This window comes from Hipposideros armiger, unplaced genomic scaffold (genome assembly GCF_001890085.2).
Source record: "Hipposideros armiger isolate ML-2016 unplaced genomic scaffold, ASM189008v1 scaffold_93, whole genome shotgun sequence".
In the NCBI taxonomy this organism is placed as follows: Eukaryota; Metazoa; Chordata; class Mammalia; order Chiroptera; family Hipposideridae; genus Hipposideros; species Hipposideros armiger.
The window spans coordinates 3,775,009-3,797,995 of NW_017731443.1; the positions used below are offsets into that span (position 1 = coordinate 3,775,009).

The window sequence follows — 22,987 nt, forward strand, 5'->3', positions numbered from 1 at the left end:
GCAATGATCACAATACCAACATGGGCCAGTGAAGCGACGTCCTCCACAACTAGACTGAAGAACAAAAGGACAGCAACTTGTCTGTTCCCTTTCCCCAATTCCCCAATAAAATCTTAAAAAAAAAAAAAAAAGGTCAGATTTTACTCTAGTACAATGAGACATCACTGGATGGTTCTAAGCAGAGTGTGAAATGGTCTGAGTTGCAGTTTTAAAAGATCACTTTGGCTTCATCACACAGAATAGGCTGAGGAGAGAGGGCCAGGGCAAACGGTAAGAAGTGGGAAGATCCGTCAGGAGGCTTGTGAAATAGCACTGCAACACTGCAGTGTTAGTACCACAGTACAGCAATAGCCAGAAATGAAAAGGGCTTGGAGTGAACTGGTGGACAGTGGTTGCAGAGATGGAGAGAAGGGTACTAACTCTGAATGTGGTTTGGGAGGAAGAGCCATCCAAATTCCTGTTTCGGACGTGAAGAAATAAGAGAACAGGAGGCTTTAAGGATAATTAGATACTTGAGTTTGAGCAACTGGTGGTTAGAAGTGCCCTGTGCAGGGATGGGGAAATCTAGGGGAGGAGCAGACTTGGAGGGAGAAGTAAAGTACTCCTCGACAGCGTAAAATTTAACCTTGTAGATATCCAAATGAAGATGTCAAGTGGGAAGTTGGAGATAGATAGACAGATATATTCTGGAGATTAGGGGAGAGGTTGGTAGGGGACTTGTTCACAGTCACATAGCCGGTTCAAATTGGGACTGGAACCCAGGCTTCCTGGTTCCAAAACTATTTGCTTCCCACTTTCCTTTTAGCTAAGGCAAGCGCAAGCATTTGGCACTACAGGGAATGTGAAAAGAGGAAGCCCCGATGGCAGGCAGAGTTAGGGCCCCTGCAAGCCCCACTGGACTCACCAGAGTTCTCCTCCTCCCCACAGGCAGAGGGGTCTGAGCATGGTATCAACCTTGGCCAACACAGGCAGCGTCCTGAGCCCGCTGGTGGGCAAGAGAGCCCTGCCTCTCTTCATCTATGGAGCGGTCCCTGTGGCTGCCTGCACCACCCCCATCTTCCCGCCAGAGACCCTGGGCCAGCCACTATCCAACACAATTCAGGACCTGGAGAGAAGGTTGGCTGCACCCTCCCTGACCCACCCCACCCGCAGAGCTATAATACAAGGAACTCATAGCTCCTTGACCCAGCCCCATTTGACAAAAAAGGCCAGACCCAGGGGAGAGCAGGGACTTACCCAAGGTCATTCAGCTGGACTCTGGTGGAGTCAAGGCCTGAATCCAGGCCTCTCGTCTCCCGGGCCTCCTGGCTCCTATTCTCACAGATAGGCTGAGTCCCCTGGAATCCTTCCTGGGACGCTCAGCTCTTGAAAACAGTGGGAAGTTTGGACATAGAATGGGACAGCTGAGCACAGATGCCTAAAAAGTGTCCCCAACTCTATTCCCAAACCCTGTTTCTCCTTCCCCCATAGGTAGAAAGAGAAATTGGGGCAGAAGCAGCAGGAGCAGCAGATGGTCCCGCTCCAGGCCTCTTGAGGACAGAGAAGGGGCAGAGAGCGGAGGAAGGAACCCTTGTATCCCCTGGATATCCACAATAGAGCAGGGACAGAAATGGCAACCAGGGGAGGACAGGAGGCACCTCTACTGGACATGTGGCTTCAGAAACACTTCCCCTGGGCCCTCCCACTCCTAGCAAGAGTCACTCATTAAAAGTAATTTTGCACAACTTCTCCCACTGTTCCTCTCTGGCCCACACACAGTGGGCATTCCACGTCAGCCAACCCACGGTTCAAAAAACCATGCAGAGATCACCTATGCAGAAAATGCAGTGAAATCTACAAATGCAACTACAACTAAAACATGAGCTTAGCAAGGCTGCGAGTTACGAGATCAATGTTTTACAAGAATTGCATTTCTATATACTAGCAATAAACAAGTGGAAATCAAAATTTAAAGGATAATATCATTTACAGTAGCATCAAAAACTTTGAAATATATGGAAACAAGAAAAAGATCAGTGGTTGCCAGAGGTTCAGAAGAGGGATGTATAAACAGAACACAGGAGATTTCTAGGGCAGGAAAACTATTCTGTATGATACTATAATGTCATTATGCATGTCAAAACCCTCAATAAACTATAAGGTATGTATTATTATCCACAGGCTGAGAAAGGTTATGAGACACAGTCAAAAAATAATGGAGCCTACATTTGAACACAGATAGACTTGGCAGAATTCATGCATGTGTAACACACACACACACACACACACACACTGTGTTCCCACCTTCCTTGCCATTTTTCTCTGCTCCCCTCAAGGCTTTCTTAGAGTTACAGTGAAAGACCTTACACATCTTGCTCCCCCACCACCACTTCCAGAAACAAGCACACATAGCCCCAGCCCGAAGGGGGAGGCGAGAGGACTGGCATGACTAGCACCTGGCCCTGCAGGGACTAGGGCACACACGCCACCGCAGACCCAACACACGGGTACCCTCCAGAATCCCATTGGTCCTGGTCTCTGTTTCTAGACCCGCCTTTCTTCCCTGCCCTGGTCCCGCCCCTTAGCCTTGGCCCTGCCCCTGATTCTAGCAGCTCATTTTCAAAGAACATCAGAGCTGGGAGAGTCCTTTAGGACCATCTAGTCCATCTTCACCTCTATCCCCACTCCATTTATAGATGGGTAGACTGAGGCTGGGCATGAAGCCATGGCTTCTTCTCACCCACAAGGTTCTACGCTGGGCCTCCAACTTGGCTCAAACAGTCTGGAGCCCTGACATATTACATCACCTCTGGAACTACATCACCTTCCCCAGCCAGGCCTACACCCTCCCCACTGGAGCCTGTTCTCACTGACCATCCCTCTACTTTTCTTCACCTTTTTCACTACTTCAGAAGTTCATGGACTCTGGTCTGCCCTGGTATCTTTCCCAAAATCATCTCATCTCCTTAACTAGCTCATCAACCCTATGGCTTCCGGGCTCTGGTTTCTCCCGTTGCCTTCCCAGTGTTGAGCACAGTACTGGGCATAGACTCCAGACTGTTCCCTTAGGACGGGGCTGCATTATCAATCTGGAGGAAGTAGGACATATGATAGGCTGCACGTATGGTTTTTAAACAGCGACTATTAGTTGAAAACTCCGGAAGCCTATCCCTGATCGTAGGGCAAGAGAGCAAAGGAGCTTCAGAGGAGGGTTGAGCTGGGGCTGGGCTTTAGTCCCTGTCTTCTCCCACCCCAGGTGGTTTGCAGTGTCACCTCACAGGCCGTTGGTGGCAGGAAAGCTAGAGTGGGCCAGGCATGTGCTCAAGGGAGAGGTCCACAAACCTGGGAGAAAAGCATAGAGATACATGCTCACCCCAGAAGTGAGGCAGCTTAAGGCCCAAGTAGGGCGGCGCCCCGCTGTCCAAAACCCAAACCCAGCCAGGTTTCCTCCCTCCTCCCTGCACTGACACGTTTTCTGTTGAGAGGTTGCCCTTCAGGAAAGGGCTTCCTCCCTCTAATATGCACCCAGTCCCTCGCTTTCTGAGCCGCCCTTCCTCTGTGGAAAGAGGAAGAAAGGCAGGGAAGGCTGGTCCCCAACCCCAAGGGCCACATGCTCCCTATCTCCTCCGGCGGGGCACAACCCCCTCTCCGATTCCTCAGGGTGGCTGGAGCTCCTGGCAAACCCCTGATACCTCCAGGGAGAGGCAGTTATGGCCGGCAGGCCCCTCCCCCTCCCCGGCCTCAGCCTCTGAGCTCGGGCCCTAACTCAATTGTGCAGTTAATCAAGCGAGTGCCTGCGGGCGGAGTAAACAGGCAGCCTCCAAGGTCCGCTCAAATTCATCAGTCCCTGCCCTGGTCAGGCCTCCTTCCGCGCAGGGGCTGGCAGGAGGCGCAAAGGGGACGGGGGAGGGGAGACTCAGACCCTGGCAGAAAGGCTGATTGCCCCCACAGTCCAGGGATCTGGGGGAGGCAGGGGAGACAACGTGGATACATTGATGTTGACATTTGGGGGACCTTTTAGGATAGGGGCAAAAGCAGCGATCAGGAGTCAACTGGCCTAACTCTGGCACCTACTAGAGATGCGACCTTGGACAGATTACTGAACCTCTCAGGGCCTCAGTTTCCTTATCTATAAAATGGGGGTAATAATTCTCCCTACTTCATGGGGTTATTACAAAAATTAAATTCGTTAAAACATATAAAACACTGAGAACAGTGTCAACACATACTTGGGGCTATGTGTTTGTTAAATAAATGGGACAGCCGAATGAAGGGCTGGGGCAGACACTGACTGGCCTAGCAAAGTCCCAGGATACCCCTCCCGTCTCATAAGTGGGCCAGAGGATTATCAGCTGGTTAGGCTCCAAGCTGGAAGCAAAACCTACAAACTGTAAAGGAGCCCAGAGGGCTGACCCTAACCTCTCTGGGCCTCAGTTTTCTATTCATAAAATTGATATCAGAATTGCGCCTGATCCTGGAGCTGTTATGAGAATTAAAAAAGAAAGTGCACGTAAAGCGCTTGTGAATGCGGTAGCCAGGAGTAAGACTCAGTGAAGGGCAGCTAGCTCCTCTTCCTTCTGAGAGTTAGATCTGCACCATCCCTTACTCACCCCGTCAACAAAAGGCCTCCACTCAGGGCATGAAGGAGGAATTTGTATTATTATTATTATTATTATTAATTATTAATTATTAATTCTTATTCTCTCCGCGAAGGAAAATGGGCTCTTGGTACCAGGCACACCCCACCCCAGACACCCAGCCTCTCTCCGTGCCCATCTGGGCACCGAGCTGAGCAGGCCGCTAGGGGGCGCGGCGGGCGGTGCGGAGAGCTGTGGGTACAGCTGCAGCCAACGCAGGCAGGCCGGGACAACCCGGAGCAGTCGGGAAGCATGAGGGACGGACCCTGCCCACCCTTGGACTTGCTGAACCAGGCGGGGGTCAGGGTCTCGCCGAGAGGTGGGTGGGAGAGGGAGTGGGCTTAGTTAGGTGCCACTCGCCCGGCCCGGTCCCACTCTTCGCCATAGTGAGCTAGGAGCTTTGGTCTGCGCCTCGGTGGTGACTCGAGGACAGGGCGTAGACGCCCACGGGAGTCTGGGAGTCGAGGGAGGGCTATTACGAGGAAAGGAAGCAAACTGAACAGAGTCGGGGACAGGGGACCCCGATAGTGGTCTTGCCTAACCGGGTCACTCCGCTATGGAGATGGAGAGTTGGGGAGAGAAGCCTTGGGAATCCGAACCTCAGGTCCGGGCTCCGGCCCGAAGCTCCCCCACCCCATCCCCCGGACTTGTCTCCAGCAGTGTCACGTCGGGCCTAGCCCTGGGCGCCGGCGCGTATACCATGTGGTGGAAAACTTGGGGGCTCGATGTCCACTGACAACGCCGTTCATTAGATTTTTCGGGCTGTTTTTGGCCACAGAGATCTGAATGGGAAGCACCAGCCTCCGGAGCGCCAGGGAACGCGCCTCTTTCCTCGTCGAGGCCTCGCGTCCACGATGCGTCCAACTCCTCGGCGGCAGCAAGCGACCTGGACTTCGAGGTCCGGTCCTCATAGGCGGGACAGAGAACGCTCCGGGACGGCCTGCGGGAACGCAGCTCCTCGCTGCGGCGGGCCCCACCGAGAATCAGACTCGTCCAGGATGTGTTGCCTCGGTTCTCAGCATTCATCACCCCGGTCCCACCCCAGGTGCCCTGAACTCAGCTGCGTCACTCGACCCTCTGTAAGGATTGGGGAGCGCTCCGCTCAGGGCCGCCCCAACCCCCTCTCTTCGGGAGCTGATCTCGAGGCTTTGGAGCAGGAAAGTGGAACTGCTTTCCAGCCCTCCCCCCACCATCCCCAGGCTCCCAGCAGAGCTCCGCGGGGAGGTGAAGCACCCTGTACGTGGAGGGGTATTGTTTTTACGTGGCCTTGATTTCGGAACCAGACCCAGAAAACCCGATTTCCTGTCCCAAGATGATGCCTTTTACTGTGGCCACTTTAGCCCTGGCCCTCCGGCGGTAGGGACTCCCGGGGCCCTTAATAGGCCTACTGTATCCGCAGCCCCAACCTGGATTTTAGCGTCCTTTTAAATCTGGGAATTAGCCTCCCCCGGGGGTCCTCGCCTTCGAGGTGGGGGATAGGGGCGTGGTTGAGGGCCTGAAACAACGGTGAGGGGAAAGGAGGGATGCCCTCAAGATGACCAGCTGCCCTGCTCCCGGGTTCCCAATGGAGGCCCCTCGACGGCAGGTGAGAACACCAACCCTCGCCCCTTCCCGAGGAAATAAGGGCCACCAGCTCGGCTTCAAAGGTCTGGTGAGGGCGAGGAAGATCTCCCATTTCGGCCTCCTCCCAGGACTGAGGAGACATCACCGAGAAGTGGCAACATTATCTGGGTTTGACCTGAATAGGGTTCGAGCCGACGACAAGCGTTTAAACACCCCGGAGTGCGCTCACTTCCTTCCCCCACCCCCTCGAGACATTCGGCCAGGATCCCCGCCTTTTTAAAATGCTGTCCCACGGGTCTCTGCCGTCCTAGAACTGCCCCCTGCATACTCCCACCCCGACCCCAGCCCGAGAACAGCGCCAGGCACATGGACTGCACCCTGGGCGAATCCCCTGGGATGCGCACCCCGTGTACAATGTACTCGTCTGTAAAATGGGAATAATAAGAACATCCCTGAGAGAGTTGTGAAAAACAAACCAGTTCGTGAATGCAGAACGCTTAGCAGCGCCTGGCACATAGGAAGTGCTCAGTGCGAGTTATAAATAACAACAATAACGGCTTTCACTTGCAGGCAAACGCCAGCGCCACGTTTAACCTGCCACTAATCATCAAACAGCGCCGTCAGAGAGATGTTTCTAACTCCCACGACACTGATGAAGAAACTGACCTGGAGACTTAGAGAGGGGCACCAACATGAGGTTCAACTGGGAAGAGACAGAATCGGATTCGCACCCAGGGCCGCTTCTCCCCTCCTCCACGGTGGGGAGGCTGAGAGAGGGGCCCAGCGGCGCAGGGACGATCCCGCGCTCCCTCGGTGGCCTGGAGGAGTGAATCCTCAGCCAAGAGACCGAAAGTAGCAACCGACAGGAGCGAAGATCCAAATGTCCTGCGCCAGCCCGGGTCCCACCCGGCCAGAAAGAAGACAGAACTGGCTGAGGTCAGGCCCCGCCGCTCCAGAGCGGCTGCGGGTCGCGCGACGGGGGTGGGGGTAAGGGGGGGGGCCCCACGTGCGCTGCCTGCCGCTGCTTCGCAAAGCCCTTTGTCGCGAGCAGCAGCGTTCGTGCCGCACTCGGCGGCTTAAAATAAAGACAATGTTCCCAGCCTCCCTGTGGCTAAATCGGGCGCGGGTGCGGGGGCGGTGAGAGAGCCGGGTGGGAGAGCTTCTCCCGGCCTTATCGCCCTTCTCCCTTCCTGCCTCAGTTTCCCCATCTGGTCGTGGGACCTAGCCATGGAGACCTGGGCAGAGCAGAGTCATACAGCCAGGGCAGGGGCGGGGGTGAGGGAGCGGCGTCACCCTCTGCCTCCGCGGCAGCACCGGCTTAAAGAGGAAACCGCTTGGGACTGAGGAGGACACTCTAGAGGAGGGAGGGAGAAGCTGGACACCCTCCTCTCCCGCCTACAAAATAAGTGTTTTTATTTCTAAAGGGACGTGTGCAGAGGCGGTGGGAGAAGAGAAAAGGGAGACCAAGGAGATTGGGGGGAGGGGGCAAGGAGAGAGCCTGATTCAGACTCGGAAATGGATGTTGAGCGTGGAGGCCTAACACCCCCACACTCAGCCACGTGTACGCGCACAAGCGCACGCAGCCCCACCGCGCAAGAGCCTCAGCCGCAAACCAGGACAGCCCAGCAGAGGGCAGCCTGAGTCCAAGTCCATGGGCAGGGACTGGTCAAGTTTTAACGCACCGCTGACCTGCTGGCTGACCCCGGGGTGGGAGGGGGGTGCTCAGATTCCTCTCCAAGCTGCAGTGTCTCCTCGACCTCAGAGGGAAGTGGACTAGGTGCTTGCTCTAGCCTCGGCTGGCTTTAGGAAGCAGAGATGCCCCACGTGGACCTGCCTCCTGTGCCCACCACTGGCATTGGATGGCTGCTGGCCAAGCCCCAGGAACTCGGGTTTCTGCTCCACCTGGCACCACTGGAAACTGAGCTCCAGCATGAGGGAGCCCCAGGTTACCCTCAAGCATCGTAATTGAAAGGGGGTGCTTAGTAGGGAAAGTGATGGAGCAGGTCCCAAGCCCCTGACTGGACACCAGAGCCTTCGAGCTAAGCGACCTGAGTCCAAACACTCACCCACCACGTATTACACCCATCACACCTCTCTGCTCTTTGGTTTTCTCGTCTACAGAATGGGGATGATAGATTATCCTGGTCCTTCCTACCTTCCACCCCAGGGCTTCAGCATGGCCCAGTGCGGCAAAGGACATAGCAGCCCAGCAGTAGCCTCCCCCTCACTCCCCAGTGGTCCGCTCCCCAGGAGGCTTCTAGGGCCAGGTGAGGACGGTGCAGCACCCAGGCTTATGGCAGAAGGCTCCCAGGGGTTCTATCGCTGAGGAAACCCAACACAGAAATCCAAACCAACCTGCGGGGGAGGGGTGCTGGCCAAGCAGTGGGTCTCGGGAAGGTGGAGTGGAAGGGCAAGTTCATCACTTCCCAGGTACACACCTGTGAGCCTTGAGTAGGAGTCAGGGGAGACAGAGTTTGACAAGCTGGGAGGAGAGCTGTCTGTCTGCCTGTCTGTCTGTCTTCCAAGTGGAAACTGGGGGTGGAGCAGGCAGGGAGATAGAGGCTGCCTCGCTTGTCAGAATTAACAAGTTCCACAGTTGGGCAACACTCAGACAGACACACACCAAATACAGACACACGTGTACACAGTCATCCTGGCTCCAGACCAACAGGGTGACACCTGCATTTCCACAGGCTGCATGGTGACATGTGTGCTCAGGGACACACATGTGCGGGGCACTCAGCAGCACCTGGAACAGGCACACAGCCCCCCTGAGTCATCCCCACAAACCAGACACCCGTGTACCCTCACACCAGGCTATGCAGCATGGACAGATGCGCGAGCACACGGCCAGCACCCAGGCTTGTCTGCTCAGCCCCCCGGGCTGGGTACGCCAGCCCTCTGGGTCTGTTCCAAGTTGGAGCCTCTCACGTGAGGCCCAATGTGTCATTTCCAAACAGAAGGAATCTAGCTCCTTCACAGCGGGGAGGAAAAGCAGGGGGTGGGGCTGGGTGGGTGGGTGGGTGCGTGGGCATGTGCAGGGGGCAGGGCGTGTATGAGGAAAGAGGCGCGTGAATACCAGGGGGGGTGTTGGGGGGCACGGTGCATGCGGGTTGGGGGCTCTAAGGTTGGGTGGGGAAAGGAGTCCAAGGAAACAGAGTGTGCCTTTGTGAGGGTGTGTGTGTGCCGCCGAGTCTGTGTGCAGTGGGTGTGGGTGTTTGTCTCCCTGTATCCGCCTTCTCTCCCGTGCTGGACTTTTAGTCTTCCTGGGCTTGTCTTCCTCATGTCCTACCTCCTCCCTCTCGTGGCTAGAATTGGGGACCCTGGTGGAGTAGAGGGTCCCGCTCCAGGACCCAGTCCAGCCCCAGACGCTGCCTGAGGCTTTCCTCCAGCTCCCCTCCCTTCCTTTCCTCCCTCCCTCTCTTTCCCTTCCTCCCTCCACCCCCCAGGCTGGCGTGCCAGGGGGTGGGACATGCCAATCACTGGCTGTGCCTCTCCGGCTGCCAGCACAGGGTGCAGCTCCCCCTGGGAGCCAGGTGTTTGGGTCCCTGGAGACGCCGCCAGCCCCCAGGGAGGCAGTGGGGTTGAGGACCCTACAGACCCCTCTCCAGCCCCATGGTGAGTACATTTGGAAGGCTTTGGGAGGGGCTTCACCGAGGTGGGGGCTGAAGAAGAAGGGTTCTGGGAGCAAGGTGGGGACCAAAACTAGAAGGAAATGCGGATGGACCTCAGAGAGCGGAGAGGCCTGGGGAGGGGTCTAGAGGCTAAGGGGGCTCTGCAGCATTGGATGGGGCTCATGCCCCATCTCCTGGCTTTGAGTGGATACACCTAGGTTTTTCTGGTGTTCAGCTGGCAGAGGAGATGGAGACCCCACTTAGGAAACTGGACCTGTAGCCCAGAAGAGATCATGCTGCCATGTAGCAGGCAGTCCCTAAAACCCCAGGGATAGAATGGGAAGGGTAGGGGGCCAAGGGGCAGCCCTTGCCATCAGCGTCCTGTGGGAGATTGACCCCCCCAGAATCCCTTCCTCTCCGCCCTCAGGGAATCTTGAATCCCACCATCCCCATCCACCTTCAGCCTCCCAAGATGAACTGAACCAGGCAGCTGGCCAGATGGACAAGCCGGATGCCAAGGTGGGTGTCAGGCCAGAAGGCAGCAGTAGACCAGGCCAAGAGCCCCAGAGCTCTCCGGGGACAAATGGGCACATGGATGGCCATGCCGGCCAGAGAACGTGGCGCTAACATGTGCAGGGGCCCAGGGGACCGTCCCTATGTCCACAGTATCTTGGGCTCCCACAAGGCAGGTCCCAGTCCTATGCCCAGGTTATGCATGGACAGTAATGGGCACCCATGCCAGGTACCCATCCCAGTACCCCCAGGCTCCATAATGTGGGGATGGGCTGGGGGCCAGGAGCTCTGATTCTTGCAGTTTTCAGCTCCTGGGCTGGCAGCTGGGGAGGGGCGGTCAGCTGTCATTGGGTCATTCAGACAGTGCTGCTCAGGTGTTATCAGTGCCAGTGGACAGGGGTCCACCTTTTCCCACAAAACATACCTGCAGCTCCACCCAGACTGACCCAGGCCTTGCCTAACTGGCCGGAAGGAGTGCCGCTGTCTCCTGCAGCCGGACAGTCTCCTGTCCCTGGGTAATCAGCTGCTCACTGAGCTGTCAGATGAGAGTTAGTTCTCTGCCCCCTGACCTCAGGCCCTCGGCAAGCTGTGATCGCCACTGTGATATAGAAGGCAGGGGAGGAGGTGGCGAAACGGAGCTGCATAAGATGTGACTCTTGGCTTCCCAGCTGGGTCCTGGAGGTCTGACAGCTGAATCCCAAAGTGCAAAGAGGACTCCAGAATGTCAAGAAAGGGTTAGGCAGAGGTCACATCAGACCTAGAAAGGAACCTCCCCACTGTACAGGTGGAGAGACTGAGGCTGAGAGAGGGGAAGGGATATGCTCGTGGTCACAGAAGGGATACTTAGGGGTCCAGTGGGGGCTTGGACCCTGTTCTCCTCGCCCTCGGCACAGCGCTACACTCCCACCTGCCTGAACAGGATGACGGGTGGGGAGCCGCAAGCTCTATGAGGCAGAAGCTTGGGCTCTGACTGGCGGGGAGAGGTGGGTGAATATCGCACTAGGTTTCTGCTCTGCTGTGATGCCATGGTGATGCCTAGAAGGATGGGGGAGGGAGGGAGGGAGACGAAAGGAAACAGGGAAGGGAGACCAGGAGTGAAGAGCAGGCTGCATGCGGAGAAGAGGATGAGGGGCCCAGCACTTCTGATGCCTCTGGGCAGAATGAGGTCTAGGGCCCAGCCTGCTGACTGCCAGGCTCTGGCACGGTCCAGCTAAAGTCAGGCCATTGGTGAAGGCCCATCAACAGCGAGAGTATTTGGCAGTGGTTCTAGGGCTGACGCTCCTCTTCCGGCTCAATAGTGCCTTTATGAGTATTTAACCGATGGCTGTTGCCCTCCTCAGGGCTAGCTGGCACTCTCAGTGGTCACTGTGGAGCCTGACTATGTGATACACTGTATCTGTTTACCCCCTCATTCCCAAGGCCAGGCATCAGAAGTGGAAGTTTTGTGCACCTTCAATGGGTCAAGAGCAACCTTCAGTGAAAAGTGAACCCAGGGGGAGAGGGCCACCTCTGAGAGGCTGGCTTCTGGGTTACAGCCCCAGCAGAAGGGACAGGTCAAGAGACCTGGCCCAAGGAGCACCCTTCTCACTGCCCAAGTGAGGTCCCAGGTGCCCAGCCCCACAGCCCGCACCTCCTCCTCTCCAATATTACCCATTCTCTCCAGTCAGGGTTCTGCCAGCTTCCCAGCCCAGAATCACAAGATGGTTTCGTTCCTCCTTTCTGGATCTCTTCCCCAGCACCTCCTCATTCTCTTCCTCCCCTTCTCCACTCCTTGGCCAGTGGTAAGATTCTGAAGACACTTGTGTTCAGGAATCCCTCTCCCCAGCAATCCCTCCCAGCCTCCCCCAGTGACTCTCTCCCCTCCCCCTCCTCTCATCAACCAGATCCCCAGCCCCAGGGGATTGGTCCAGGGCTGCTGACGGTCAATAGTCTGGCCTGCCATGCTAGAGGCTCTGACCTCATCCCTTAACTCTTTGAGTCCAGGAGACTTTTTCCTCCCCTAACACTGACAGGCACCACCCCACACCCATGCCTCTCCTGTCACACCTGACTCAGCTGGTGGCAGGTGAGGCTGGGCTTCCTTGGTCCTTTCCTGGTCCACAGATGAGGATGCCCGTGGCTGTTCTTCTCCTGGGCTCTCAAGCCAGGCAGGACCTCACCCAGGGACACTGCAGGGAACAAAGGGACCGTGCTCTGGAGCGGGCCCTGACCCCTGCAGGCTCATCCTCATGCCCCTGGGCCTGAAGCCCAAGCAGGAGGACCCCATGTACACATTCATGTATTTATTCTACAAATATTTATTGAGCAACTATTATGTGCCAAGCACTGGGGTAAAGCAGTGAATGAGGCAGACACAGCTCATACCCTGCCTCTCAGAGAGCTATGGCAGGACCGCCCCCTTCCCCTCACACTGTCATCATACATCGCACAGATAACAACAGACACAGTCACACACATATACACCGACCAGATTCTAAAGAATGACTGGCTCCTCACTATTGACTGATTCAAACTAGGGTTTGGCCAAGCTAGTCAAGGCGGGCAAGGAAGCCGCTGAGTCCCGCATCCCCACAACAACAGTTTAGAGTAGTGGTCCAAGAGGTTAATCTTAGAGGCTGACTGCCTGGGTCCAAATCCTGGTTTCATTGCCAATGAGTTAGCTATAAGGTCCTTAAGGTCTCAAAGCCTCAATTGCTGAACCCTGGCACCCCAACTCTCAGCCCAGGGCTTGTCCCCCCAGGGACGAGGAAGCCTGGTTCTTTCACAACCATCACCATGCTGACCCCCAGTAGCCTTGAACAGGCAGAGAATTGTCCCCAATTAAGAGTTAAGGAGACTTGCCCAAGGTCACACAGCAGGGACCAGAGCAGGGACCTAAAGTCACACAGCAGGGACCAGAGCAGGCCTCTGGGAACCTTCGCCTGAGCAAATCCCTGTCAAGAGAGGTTTGTGGAGGAAAGGTAGGGTCACTGACAGCTCTGCTCTGAGCTGCATCTCAGGGGCTCAGAAGTTCCAGGGGATGGTAAGAATCGGGGTCCAGTTCCCCAGAACCTCTAGCCTTCTTCCCCCAGTTGCCCCAGATGGGAGACCTTAGCCCTCACAACTCATAGATCAGCCAAGTAGAAAGAAAGCAGGCCTTGGAGCCCACAGGTCAGAGGCAAAGTCCCTGTGAGATCATCAGGGAGTCACTTAGTCCCCGAGCCTGTGTCTTCACCTATAATACAGAGATAAGGATCCCCTGTTGGGGTGTCCTGTGGATTGAGGGAAATAATACCGCACATCAAGTGCCTGGCACACAGGAGGTAATTAATTATGGTGGCAGTCAATATGGCTATTCAAATGAGTGAGTTGGAAGGGACTTCCAGCCATTAAGGAGAGGGACAGCCAACCTCCTCACTTCCAAGGACCACTTCTCCCAGATCCCCCATTCTGAAGCCTTTTATAAATTCATCAAAGCCTAGCTAGCTTCAAACCAGAGCTTGTGATGGGCAATGGTTTCCATGTTTCCACTGTGAAGAGATGTCATTCCAGCCCCAGCTGAGAGAACCTAAGTAAGCTGTCAGCCTCTGCAGCCTCGCCTCAGGGACCTGGGTCCTTTCTGTTCAGCGTCTTTACATGTTGACCTTAGGACTCTGTAAAATCTCCACAGATGCCAGGCTGATCCATTCAACTCCTCCACTGTACAAACAAGCAATCTGGGGACCAGAGAGGGTCTGTGCCTGGGATCTGGAGGAGAAGATGCAGGGCCAATGGGGCTGGGTACTGAATCAGAATGAGGAATCGGGAATAATAACAGAGGCCTTTAACTGTCATTTCAGCGTCAGGCACTTTGGATGCTATTGTCCCCCATCAGCTGGGGGATGCAGGCAGCTAGGAAAGGAAGGGTTAAATGATTGCTTATGGTCACACCGCTAGGAAGGGACAGATCTGAGATTTCAGATCCAGTGCTGTGTGTGGTCCGGAATGCAGGAATCAAGGTCAGAGTAAAATTTAAGGGGACACAAAAAGACTCTCCCCAATCAAGATAAATACTATTGTAATGTAATATTTTTAGAAATCAAATAGCAAAGCACAGCCCACGGGCAGGTGGGCCATCTGCTTTCATAAATAAAGTTTCATTGGAACCAGCGCCAGGATTAGGGCGAGGCATGGGGGACAGGATGTTTGTGCAAGTTCAGGGTTGGGACCTGTCTTTGTTTAAAATTACTTGTGATAGATGTTTCGCATTAATTTCCATTTTTTTAATATTACATTAAACTATTATTTTCTTGATTACTGAGTTTTTGCACACCACCTTCAAGATTGGACCCAAGGCAAGTGCCTCACTCGCCACACCCTAGTCCTAGCCCTGCTGTGGCAGAAGGTCCGGGAACAGTGGTGAATGAATGAACAGAGTGGTTGGCCCCGTGTTCAAGGCTGCACCATTGAAAGAGGCCCCTGCAGCTGCACCTCTCAGTGGCCTCTCAGACCAGCAGGTTCCTCTTCTAATAAGGCCTTTTCAGGGCTTAGCCCAGGTTGCTACTTGGGGCTACAGAGCTGCTCAGAGGCACCTGGGAGTTGGGGGATGGGAGGAGCAGCACCCAGTCTGGAAGCCAGGAGGCCTTGCGCTACACAATGCCTTCTTCCCCCCTTTTCTCTGGGCCTCAGTTGTGCTATTTGTGCAATGGGCATTAAACAGCACTGCGTTTGGATCAGAGACAAGCATTGCGCAGGGCAACCTGTCACGGATGGTGTCTACCTGCGGCCTCACGGGGTTAGCCCAAGCAGGTGCATCTGATCCCGGCCTCCCACCCAGTGCCTGACTTTGGTTAAAGAAAGAGGGTGCAACAAAACTCAGTAAGCAAAATAAATAACATTTTAATGTAATCCTCTAAAAATTCAAATTGGCAAACTATGGCCCCCCAGGACCAACCATCAGTTTTTATAAACTGCTTGGGCTCAAATCTGCTTGGGCTCAAATCCTGGTTCCTACCTTACTTGTGTACCGTATTTGCCGGCATATAAGACGACTCGGCGTATAAGACGACCCCCTAACATTTCCACTCAAAATACAGAGTTTGTTATATGGTCGGCTGTGTGGTCGGCTGTGTGCGATTTTGCGAGTGTGGTAAAATCGCATAACAGCAAAATCGCATAACAGCCGAGCATACACCCAGCAGCGCTGCTGATGCCTGAACGGTATGTGGAATGAAGTGGGCGGGCATCGGGAGGCCACTATGGCACGGGGCAAGCACTATGGGCAGTCTATCTGAAGTGTACCTGGCGTATAAGACGACTCCCCACTTGGAGGCATATTTTTCAGGGCCAAAAAATCGTCTTATACGCCGGCAAATACGGTATTTCTGGCAATTTCTCTTGCTTTTCTCAGCCTCAGTTTTTTCATCTGTAAAATGGAGCAATACCTAGTTCATAGGCTCCGGTGAAGATTAATTAGCGCTTTGAGCAACAACAGGCACTCAGGGAGCACTAAATAACAGCAATGATCAGTATTACTACTCGTTGCTGTTGTCGTATTAGAAATCTTTAATCAAACAAGCAGACATTGCTAGGTAGGAGGGAGCCCCCATTGCCACACATGTTAAGACTCCATGGGAGCCATGCTTACCATGTGGCAGGGCTGTTCTAGGCACTTTACATCTATTGACTCATTTCAACCTCACAATAATTCCTTGATTTGTGAGCTAGGGACTAGTATCATCCCCACTTTTCAGTTGAAGAAACTGAGGCACATAGAAGTTATGTCACTAGCAGAGATCGCACATCCAGTAAATGGTGTAACCTGGCTTTGAATGCACACAGTCTGACTCCAGAGTCCAGGTCCTTCTACCAGGATGTTACATGTGCCCCCTCACATTCAAACAGTCCCAGATGTGCACTGACAGCCACAGTCCTTCTTGTCCCTGGGTCAAACTCTGAACTCCCCACACTGAGAGTCGCTCTCACATACTGACAGCTTACCATGAGCCATGGCCTCCGCCACAGACACTCTGGGTCACACACCATCACAGCCACACACCCCCAAGGCCATCTATCACTCAGCAACCCCCTCACAGGCATGGCACTCTAGTCTCGGTCACGGAACAGGTCCCCAGGAACACCAGGGCTTGGTGTGCCCTTGCCCTAAATCTCTGTCTTGAAATTTCTCCAGTGGTATAGCCCCTGTAGCTACAGCTACAGGCCTGCAGGAGGAAACCCCAATCTTGTCAATGGACAGATGGACACCTAAGGCCCAGAACAGGAAGGGACCTGCCAAAACACAGTGGCAAGGCCATGACTGAGCTGTGGGAGCCTCCTGCCAGACCGGGAGGTTGCTAAGAGCCCTCGCTTTTCCTCTTACCCACATTTAGTTCCTGGGCTGGGCTCCAGCTTCAAGAAAAACCTAGGGGATCTTCCTGTTCCCCTAGCTGCCCCCCACTCAGCTGGAACCCTGGAACAGAGTGGGGAGATGGAGGGGGCCTCCCACACCCCATCTGGGGCCAGACCCCCGCTTATCTGGGAGCTGAGTCCCTCGCCCCTGCTGCCTGCTTTTACTCCAGATCTTCTGCCACCAGGAGTGTCCAGGCCCAGGCAACTTTCCCTGCTGCCCTCATGGAGGGTCAGATCCATCTCCAAACACCGCCTCTCTCTCCCTCTCTCTCCCTCTCTCTCTCTCTCTCTCTCTCTCTCTCTCTCTCTCTCTCTCTCTCTCTCTCTCTCTGTCTCTCTCTCTCTGGCTCTCTCTTTCTCTCTCTCTCTCTCTCTCTCTCTGTCAGACACACACACAGCGCCCCTCTGCTCCCATCTCTTTCCCCTTATCTTCTCTGGAGCCTCACCCCCTACCTTCTTATTTTTCCTTGTTTGATGGAATTATCCCACTGGAACGCCACAAGCTCAAAGAGTGAGAGAGAGAAGTGGATTCCGATCGTCCTCCCCACCTGTGTCACCGTGGCCAGGCTTTGTGGCCGCTCAGAGCCAGGGTTGCCTTGGTGAAATGAGGATCACAAGAGACCGTCCTCCTAGAGATGTACAAGAGTTAAATTAGATAATTCAATGAAGTGTCTGGTGTGTAGCAACTACTCAGTAAATGAGGGCTTTAATAAAATTGAGTGAAATGCTTTGAAAATTTGGCAGTACTGTATACAAAGTAAATCTCCCGACTCCTTCCACATCAGTTAAGCAAGACAGAAATTAGTAGCAATGTCCCAGTGAGAAAGTTGAGACTTAGAGTCTGAATGGTGAAGCTAGAATGGGGACTCAGACCTCTGGATTCCAAAGCCACCCCACCTCCATGCTGCTGGCAAATCCATTCAGTGCTGGGAATGTGCGTTCTAAATGACTGTGTGTGGACACCAGAACAGGAAGGGACCAGCCAGTAGGGGAGGGTGACACTGTCTGGCCTGAAGCTCTGGGAGGGCAGAGGCTGTGTTCCTAGCACCCTCCACTCCAGGCTATGGGGGATATCCAGCAGCCCAACCAAAGCCCATGTCCTCTCTTTTCAGATGACGACCTCCCCCTGAGGAAGCCCTGTCGTGTGACTTGAGGAAGGGGCTGCCCCCCCAGCCCCACCCGGCCGCCATGAATACCTCAGCCCCACCTGCTGTCAGCCCCAACATCACCGTCCTGGCACCAGGAAAAGGTCCCTGGCAAGTGGCCTTCATTGGGATCACCACAGGCCTCCTGTCACTGGCCACAGTTACAGGCAACTTGCTGGTACTCATCTCCTTCAAGGTCAACACAGAGCTCAAGACAGTCAACAACTACTTCCTGCTCAGCCTGGCCTGCGCGGACCTCATCATCGGCACCTTCTCCATGAACCTCTACACCACCTACCTGCTCATGGGCCACTGGGCTCTGGGCACACTAGCCTGTGACCTCTGGCTGGCCCTGGACTACGTAGCCAGCAACGCCTCCGTCATGAACCTGCTGCTTATCAGCTTTGACCGCTACTTCTCCGTGACCCGGCCCCTGAGCTACCGTGCTAAGCGCACACCCCGCCGGGCGGCCCTGATGATCGGCCTGGCCTGGCTGGTTTCCTTCGTCCTCTGGGCCCCAGCCATCCTGTTCTGGCAGTACCTGGTGGGGGAGCGGACGGTGCTGGCCGGGCAGTGCTACATCCAGTTCCTCTCACAGCCTATCATCACCTTTGGCACAGCCATGGCCGCCTTCTACCTCCCTGTCACAGTCATGTGCACACTATACTGGCGCATCTATCGGGAAACAGAAAACCGGGCCAGGGAGCTGGCGGCCCTGCAGGGTTCCGAGACGCCAGGTAAGGGGGGTGGCAGCAGCAGCAGCTCAGAGCGGTCCCAGCCGGGGGCTGAGGGCTCACCGGACAGCCCTCCAGGGCGCTGCTGTCGCTGCTGCCGGGCCCCCAGGCTGCTGCAGGCCTACAGCTGGAAGGAGGAAGAGGAGGAGGATGAAGGCTCCATGGAGTCCCTCACATCCTCAGAGGGTGAGGAGCCTGGCTCTGAGGTGGTGATCAAAATGCCCATGGTGGACCCGGAAGCACAGGCCCCCACCAAGCAGCCCCCTCGGAGCTCCCCAAATACAGTCAAGAGGCCGACCAGGAAGGGGCGTGAGCGAACGGGCAAGGGCCAGAAGCCCCGTGGAAAGGAGCAGCTGGCCAAGCGGAAGACCTTCTCGCTCGTCAAGGAGAAGAAGGCAGCTCGGACCCTGAGCGCCATCCTGCTGGCCTTCATCCTCACCTGGACCCCATACAACATCATGGTGCTGGTGTCCACTTTCTGCAAGGACTGTGTTCCCGAGACCCTGTGGGAGCTGGGCTACTGGCTGTGCTACGTCAACAGCACCATCAACCCCATGTGCTACGCACTCTGCAACAAGGCCTTCCGGGACACCTTCCGCCTGCTGCTGCTCTGCCGCTGGGACAAGCGACGCTGGCGCAAGATCCCCAAGCGCCCTGGCTCCGTGCACCGCACCCCTTCCCGCCAGTGCTGATGGGCCCCTCGCCCGCATCCCTCCACCCCAGTCCCTGGGAGAGCTGGGTAGAAGGCGAGCAGGCAGGGGCTGTGACCTCAGTCAGACCCAGGGCCCTGCTCAGTCCCCACCAGGCTTCCAGGCCTCGAGGTCACCTTCCTGGGCAACCCAGAGAGACCCTGCCAACTTTCCAAACTTGGCTATTCCCAGGCAGGGAGAGAACCCGGGGAACTGGTTTTTCTGTTCCCTGCTGGGTGGGAATGGGCTCTTCACCAGGAAGAAGGCCCAGGAGGAGGATCTGGCCTTTGGATTTCTTGTTTGCGTTTAGGCAGGAAGTCTGTCCCGAGCCAGCAGGGCGGGCCAGGAGAAAGAAGGTTTACCATTACAGTCATCCTCGGTCCAGTGGCTGGTCTGGATTGGCAGCAGGAGATGGCACCCCCTGGGGCCACAGCAGGGAACTGAAACAAACCACTGAGAGAAGAGCTTGGCTCAAAGGAAACAGCCCCTGGCTGGGAATCCCCTCCCTCTGCAGGAACAGCCCACTCTCCTGGGTCCTAGACACACGCTCCAGGATTCTCCAGCCTCCCTACCAATGTCTCCAGAGCATCCCTTTGTGGGTCACTCCCAAGGCAAACGTCCAAGCATCAGCAGAACAATGACACCAGAGGGGACCAGCTTGGCTAGTCATACATCAAGTCCCAAGGCAGCAGCAGGACCGGGCACCAGGTGTCCTGTCTGTCCCACTCTGTCATTTCCCTGGGAGTGAGGGGCAGGGGAACCTGCTATCCAGCCTCACACCTGTAACTCCTGCTCCAGAGAAGTCCCCTGTCCCTCCCTTCCTGGTTCACAGCCATCACCCGGATACACCTGCTCCATGCGGATCTCTCCAGGCCTCCCGCATGCTGCCTGCCTCTGGCCGCCCCGCACAGGCCTGGCCCAGCCAACAGGCCCTCTCCTGTGAACTCCCCAGTCACACCATGCATGGCCTCCCAGCTACCCTCATCTCCAGGCCCAGCCTGGCCCCAAATATTCTTTCCTTCCATCCTCAGCAAGCCCTGAGTCTGTAAATAAAGCCACATAACCAGCGGGTGCTAAGGGTCCTTCCTCCCTGTGTTGGATCAAGGACCTGGTCTTAGGCCTGGGCAGGATGGGGCAGGGAGGGCCAAGTACCGTGGAATGTGGGCCACTGCCCTGACGGTGGTCCCAGGAGGGGCAGCACCGAGTGGCAGGATCTACTGAAACCTGTGGGCCCCAACACCCCAGGGTCCCTGGCTCGTGTAAGTAGAGCTGTAATGGGCAGACTTGGCTGTTAGAAGCAGGGAAACTAGGGGAAATGGACTACCCCCGCCCATAGGCCAGCATGCCCCCTATCAACTTGGCCATATGTGGCTGCTCTGGGGGCCGTGTCGTACCCAGGGAGGACAGAACTGCTCCACAGCCCCATTTACAGCTAGGAAGACTAAGACTAAGGCTCAGGGACCCAGGAGGACTGCTCAGGGTTACCCCACGAAGCAAAACCCAGGCTTCCAGGCAGTTCACAGCCCCCTGACCCCTGGACTGTAGAGATGAGTCACCTGGGGTTCAGGCCAAAGCACTCTATAAAGGTGACCCTCAGGCCAAGTTATGAGGTACTTCATTTGTACAGGGACCCCAAAGCCTAAAGCAAAGGAATCTGAGAGTAGTTAATCCCACAACACAACGTAGTGGTTCTCAAAGTATGGTTGTCACTGGGGGGTCATCAAGACCACCCTTAGGTTCAGTGATTCACCAGGAGGACACACAGACCTCAGCAAAGCTGTTAGACTCGGGGTTATAGTTTATCACAGTGAAAGGACACAACTTAAAATCAGCAAAGGATAAAGGTGCATGGAGCAGAGTCCAGGAGAGACCGGGCACAAGCTTCCAGTTTCCTCTCCAAGTGGAGCTATGGGACAGCACTTAATCCTCCCAGCAATGACGTATGACAACATGCATGAAGTACTGCCAACCAGGAAAGCTCACCCGAGCCTTGGTGTCCAGGGTTTTTATTGGAGGCTGCTCATGTAGACATGGCTGACCTTAGTCTTCAGCTCTTCCAGAGGTTAAACAGATACCATGTGGCCCAAGGCCCTCACTATATACCAACCACATTGTTAGCATAGTAGACGATCCTGTGGTTCCAGGCCTCCAGGTAAGCAAGGACACTCTTATCAGACAGGCTTGGGAGTTATCGCCCAGGAGCTAAACAAGGATCAAACTTTTCTTTGGCATGTGCAAGGTTTGGATAACCCAGACCTGCTAAGCTAATCTTGCAGTGCACAGTGGCGCTAACCAGTAGCTTGAGTATTACCTGGGAACTTGTTAGATATATAAGTCCTCAGAGTCACCCCAGATTTACCGAATCAGAAATTCTAGGGGTAGAGCCCAGCCATGCGTTTCAACAAGCCATCCAGGTGACTGTGATGTAGGCTGAAGTTTCAGAAATGCTGGCCTGGAGGTATGAGGTCCTGGGTAAGGCTAAACCCTTGCAGAGAGAGGGACTGGAGAGTCACCCCACACACAGCCATCAGGACTCCCAGAATCCTTTGAAAAGGAAGCTTCCAACACTATGGGCAGGAGCAATTCACAGAAGAGGTGGACAGAACAGGCCGGCCAGGGACTAGCAGGAGCACAGCAATGTGGACACTGACTCTAGGACACAAACTCCCTCCCCTCCCAGCAGCACAGCTCCCTGGGTTGTCAGCTCAACCCTGAGAGGTCCCCTCCCTTGCCACCGCTTCCACTTAGCCCTGAGCCCCCTTTCGAGCTAAATGCCCTGCCCTGTGCTGAAGGCATTGGTCCTGAGAGGCAGAGGAAACTGAGCAGTGTTGGGAGAGCAGAAGCGTTGGAATCAGACTGGCCAGGCCTCTGCTTTGAGCAAGAGTGGGGAGGTCAAAGCTGGTATTTGGATCCGGAATGGGGCTGGCAGTTCACACTTGTCCGTTGTCCCAGGCACAGGTCCTACCGCACCACACAACCTTAGGCAAGTCTCATTTTCAGTGTCCTCATCTCTGAAAGGAGAATGAGCCCCTCAGGGAAGAGTTAAGACGAGAGAGGCTGTAGGGATAGTACCTCAATGGCTCCATCGTCAGTGTTCTCCCAGGATCAGGCTGCTCACAGGTGAAGACCAAAAACCACATCACTTTTAGACACACACCTTTCCCTACTCTTCCAGTCTGCTCTTTAAGGAGTCCTATCCCCACCCCACCCCCAGCCCAGGAGGAAGAAAAGATTTGGAGAAAGGAGTATGGGGAGCGAGCCTGGGTGGCGGAGGATGTGTGGTCCAGGGTGCTTCCCAGAGATGGGGTCTGTGCCCTGCAAGCCTCTGAAGCGATTCCTACAGATCCAGCTGCCAGAAGACGGAGGAAATGGCTTGAGCTGGACAGGAGAGGGTGTCTGGACATAAATGGCATCAGTCCACCCTCAACAAAGCACCCGCCTCCAGCCCTGAAGGAGTCTTTCTTGGCCCCAGAAACAAGGGCTGTTTCTTGCCTGAGCAGGAAATGGAGAAAGAATAAGAAAGCTTTGTGAACGTCACGCCTCCCCCCTACCAGGTTGGAGCAGACCTAGAGAAGAGACACCAGTTAGGCTTCTCTGTCCTCCCTCTGCCCCCACGCCTTCCATTTCCATCGTGTCACTTTGGTGCCATCTGCAGGCCATCAAGGAAATAGTCCTTCCAGGCCCAGGACGCTCCCCAGAGAACAGGAACCCAGGACCAGTGATAAAGTAAACAGATGGTCTTGGCCA

At 55.2% G+C, this 22,987-nt stretch overlaps 1 protein-coding gene across 3 annotated transcripts; it reads left to right on the plus strand.

Moving 5' to 3' along the window:
- The first annotated feature begins 9,319 nt into the window (after positions 1-9,319).
- Positions 9,320-20,317, plus strand: CHRM1 (cholinergic receptor muscarinic 1). 3 transcript variants are annotated; one of them, XM_019645122.1, is made up of 3 exons: positions 9,320-9,797; positions 10,221-10,312; positions 17,785-20,317. In XM_019645122.1, the coding sequence occupies exon 3, from the start codon at positions 17,861-17,863 to the stop codon at positions 19,241-19,243; it is 1,383 nt and encodes a 460-aa protein (XP_019500667.1). In that variant the 5' UTR covers positions 9,320-9,797; positions 10,221-10,312; positions 17,785-17,860; the 3' UTR covers positions 19,244-20,317. The 3 variants fall into 3 exon arrangements, with proteins under 3 accessions (XP_019500667.1, XP_019500669.1, XP_019500668.1); XM_019645124.1 differs by having other exon boundaries at positions 10,257-10,312; XM_019645123.1 differs by lacking the exon at positions 10,221-10,312.
- The last annotated feature ends 2,670 nt before the right edge of the window (positions 20,318-22,987 follow it).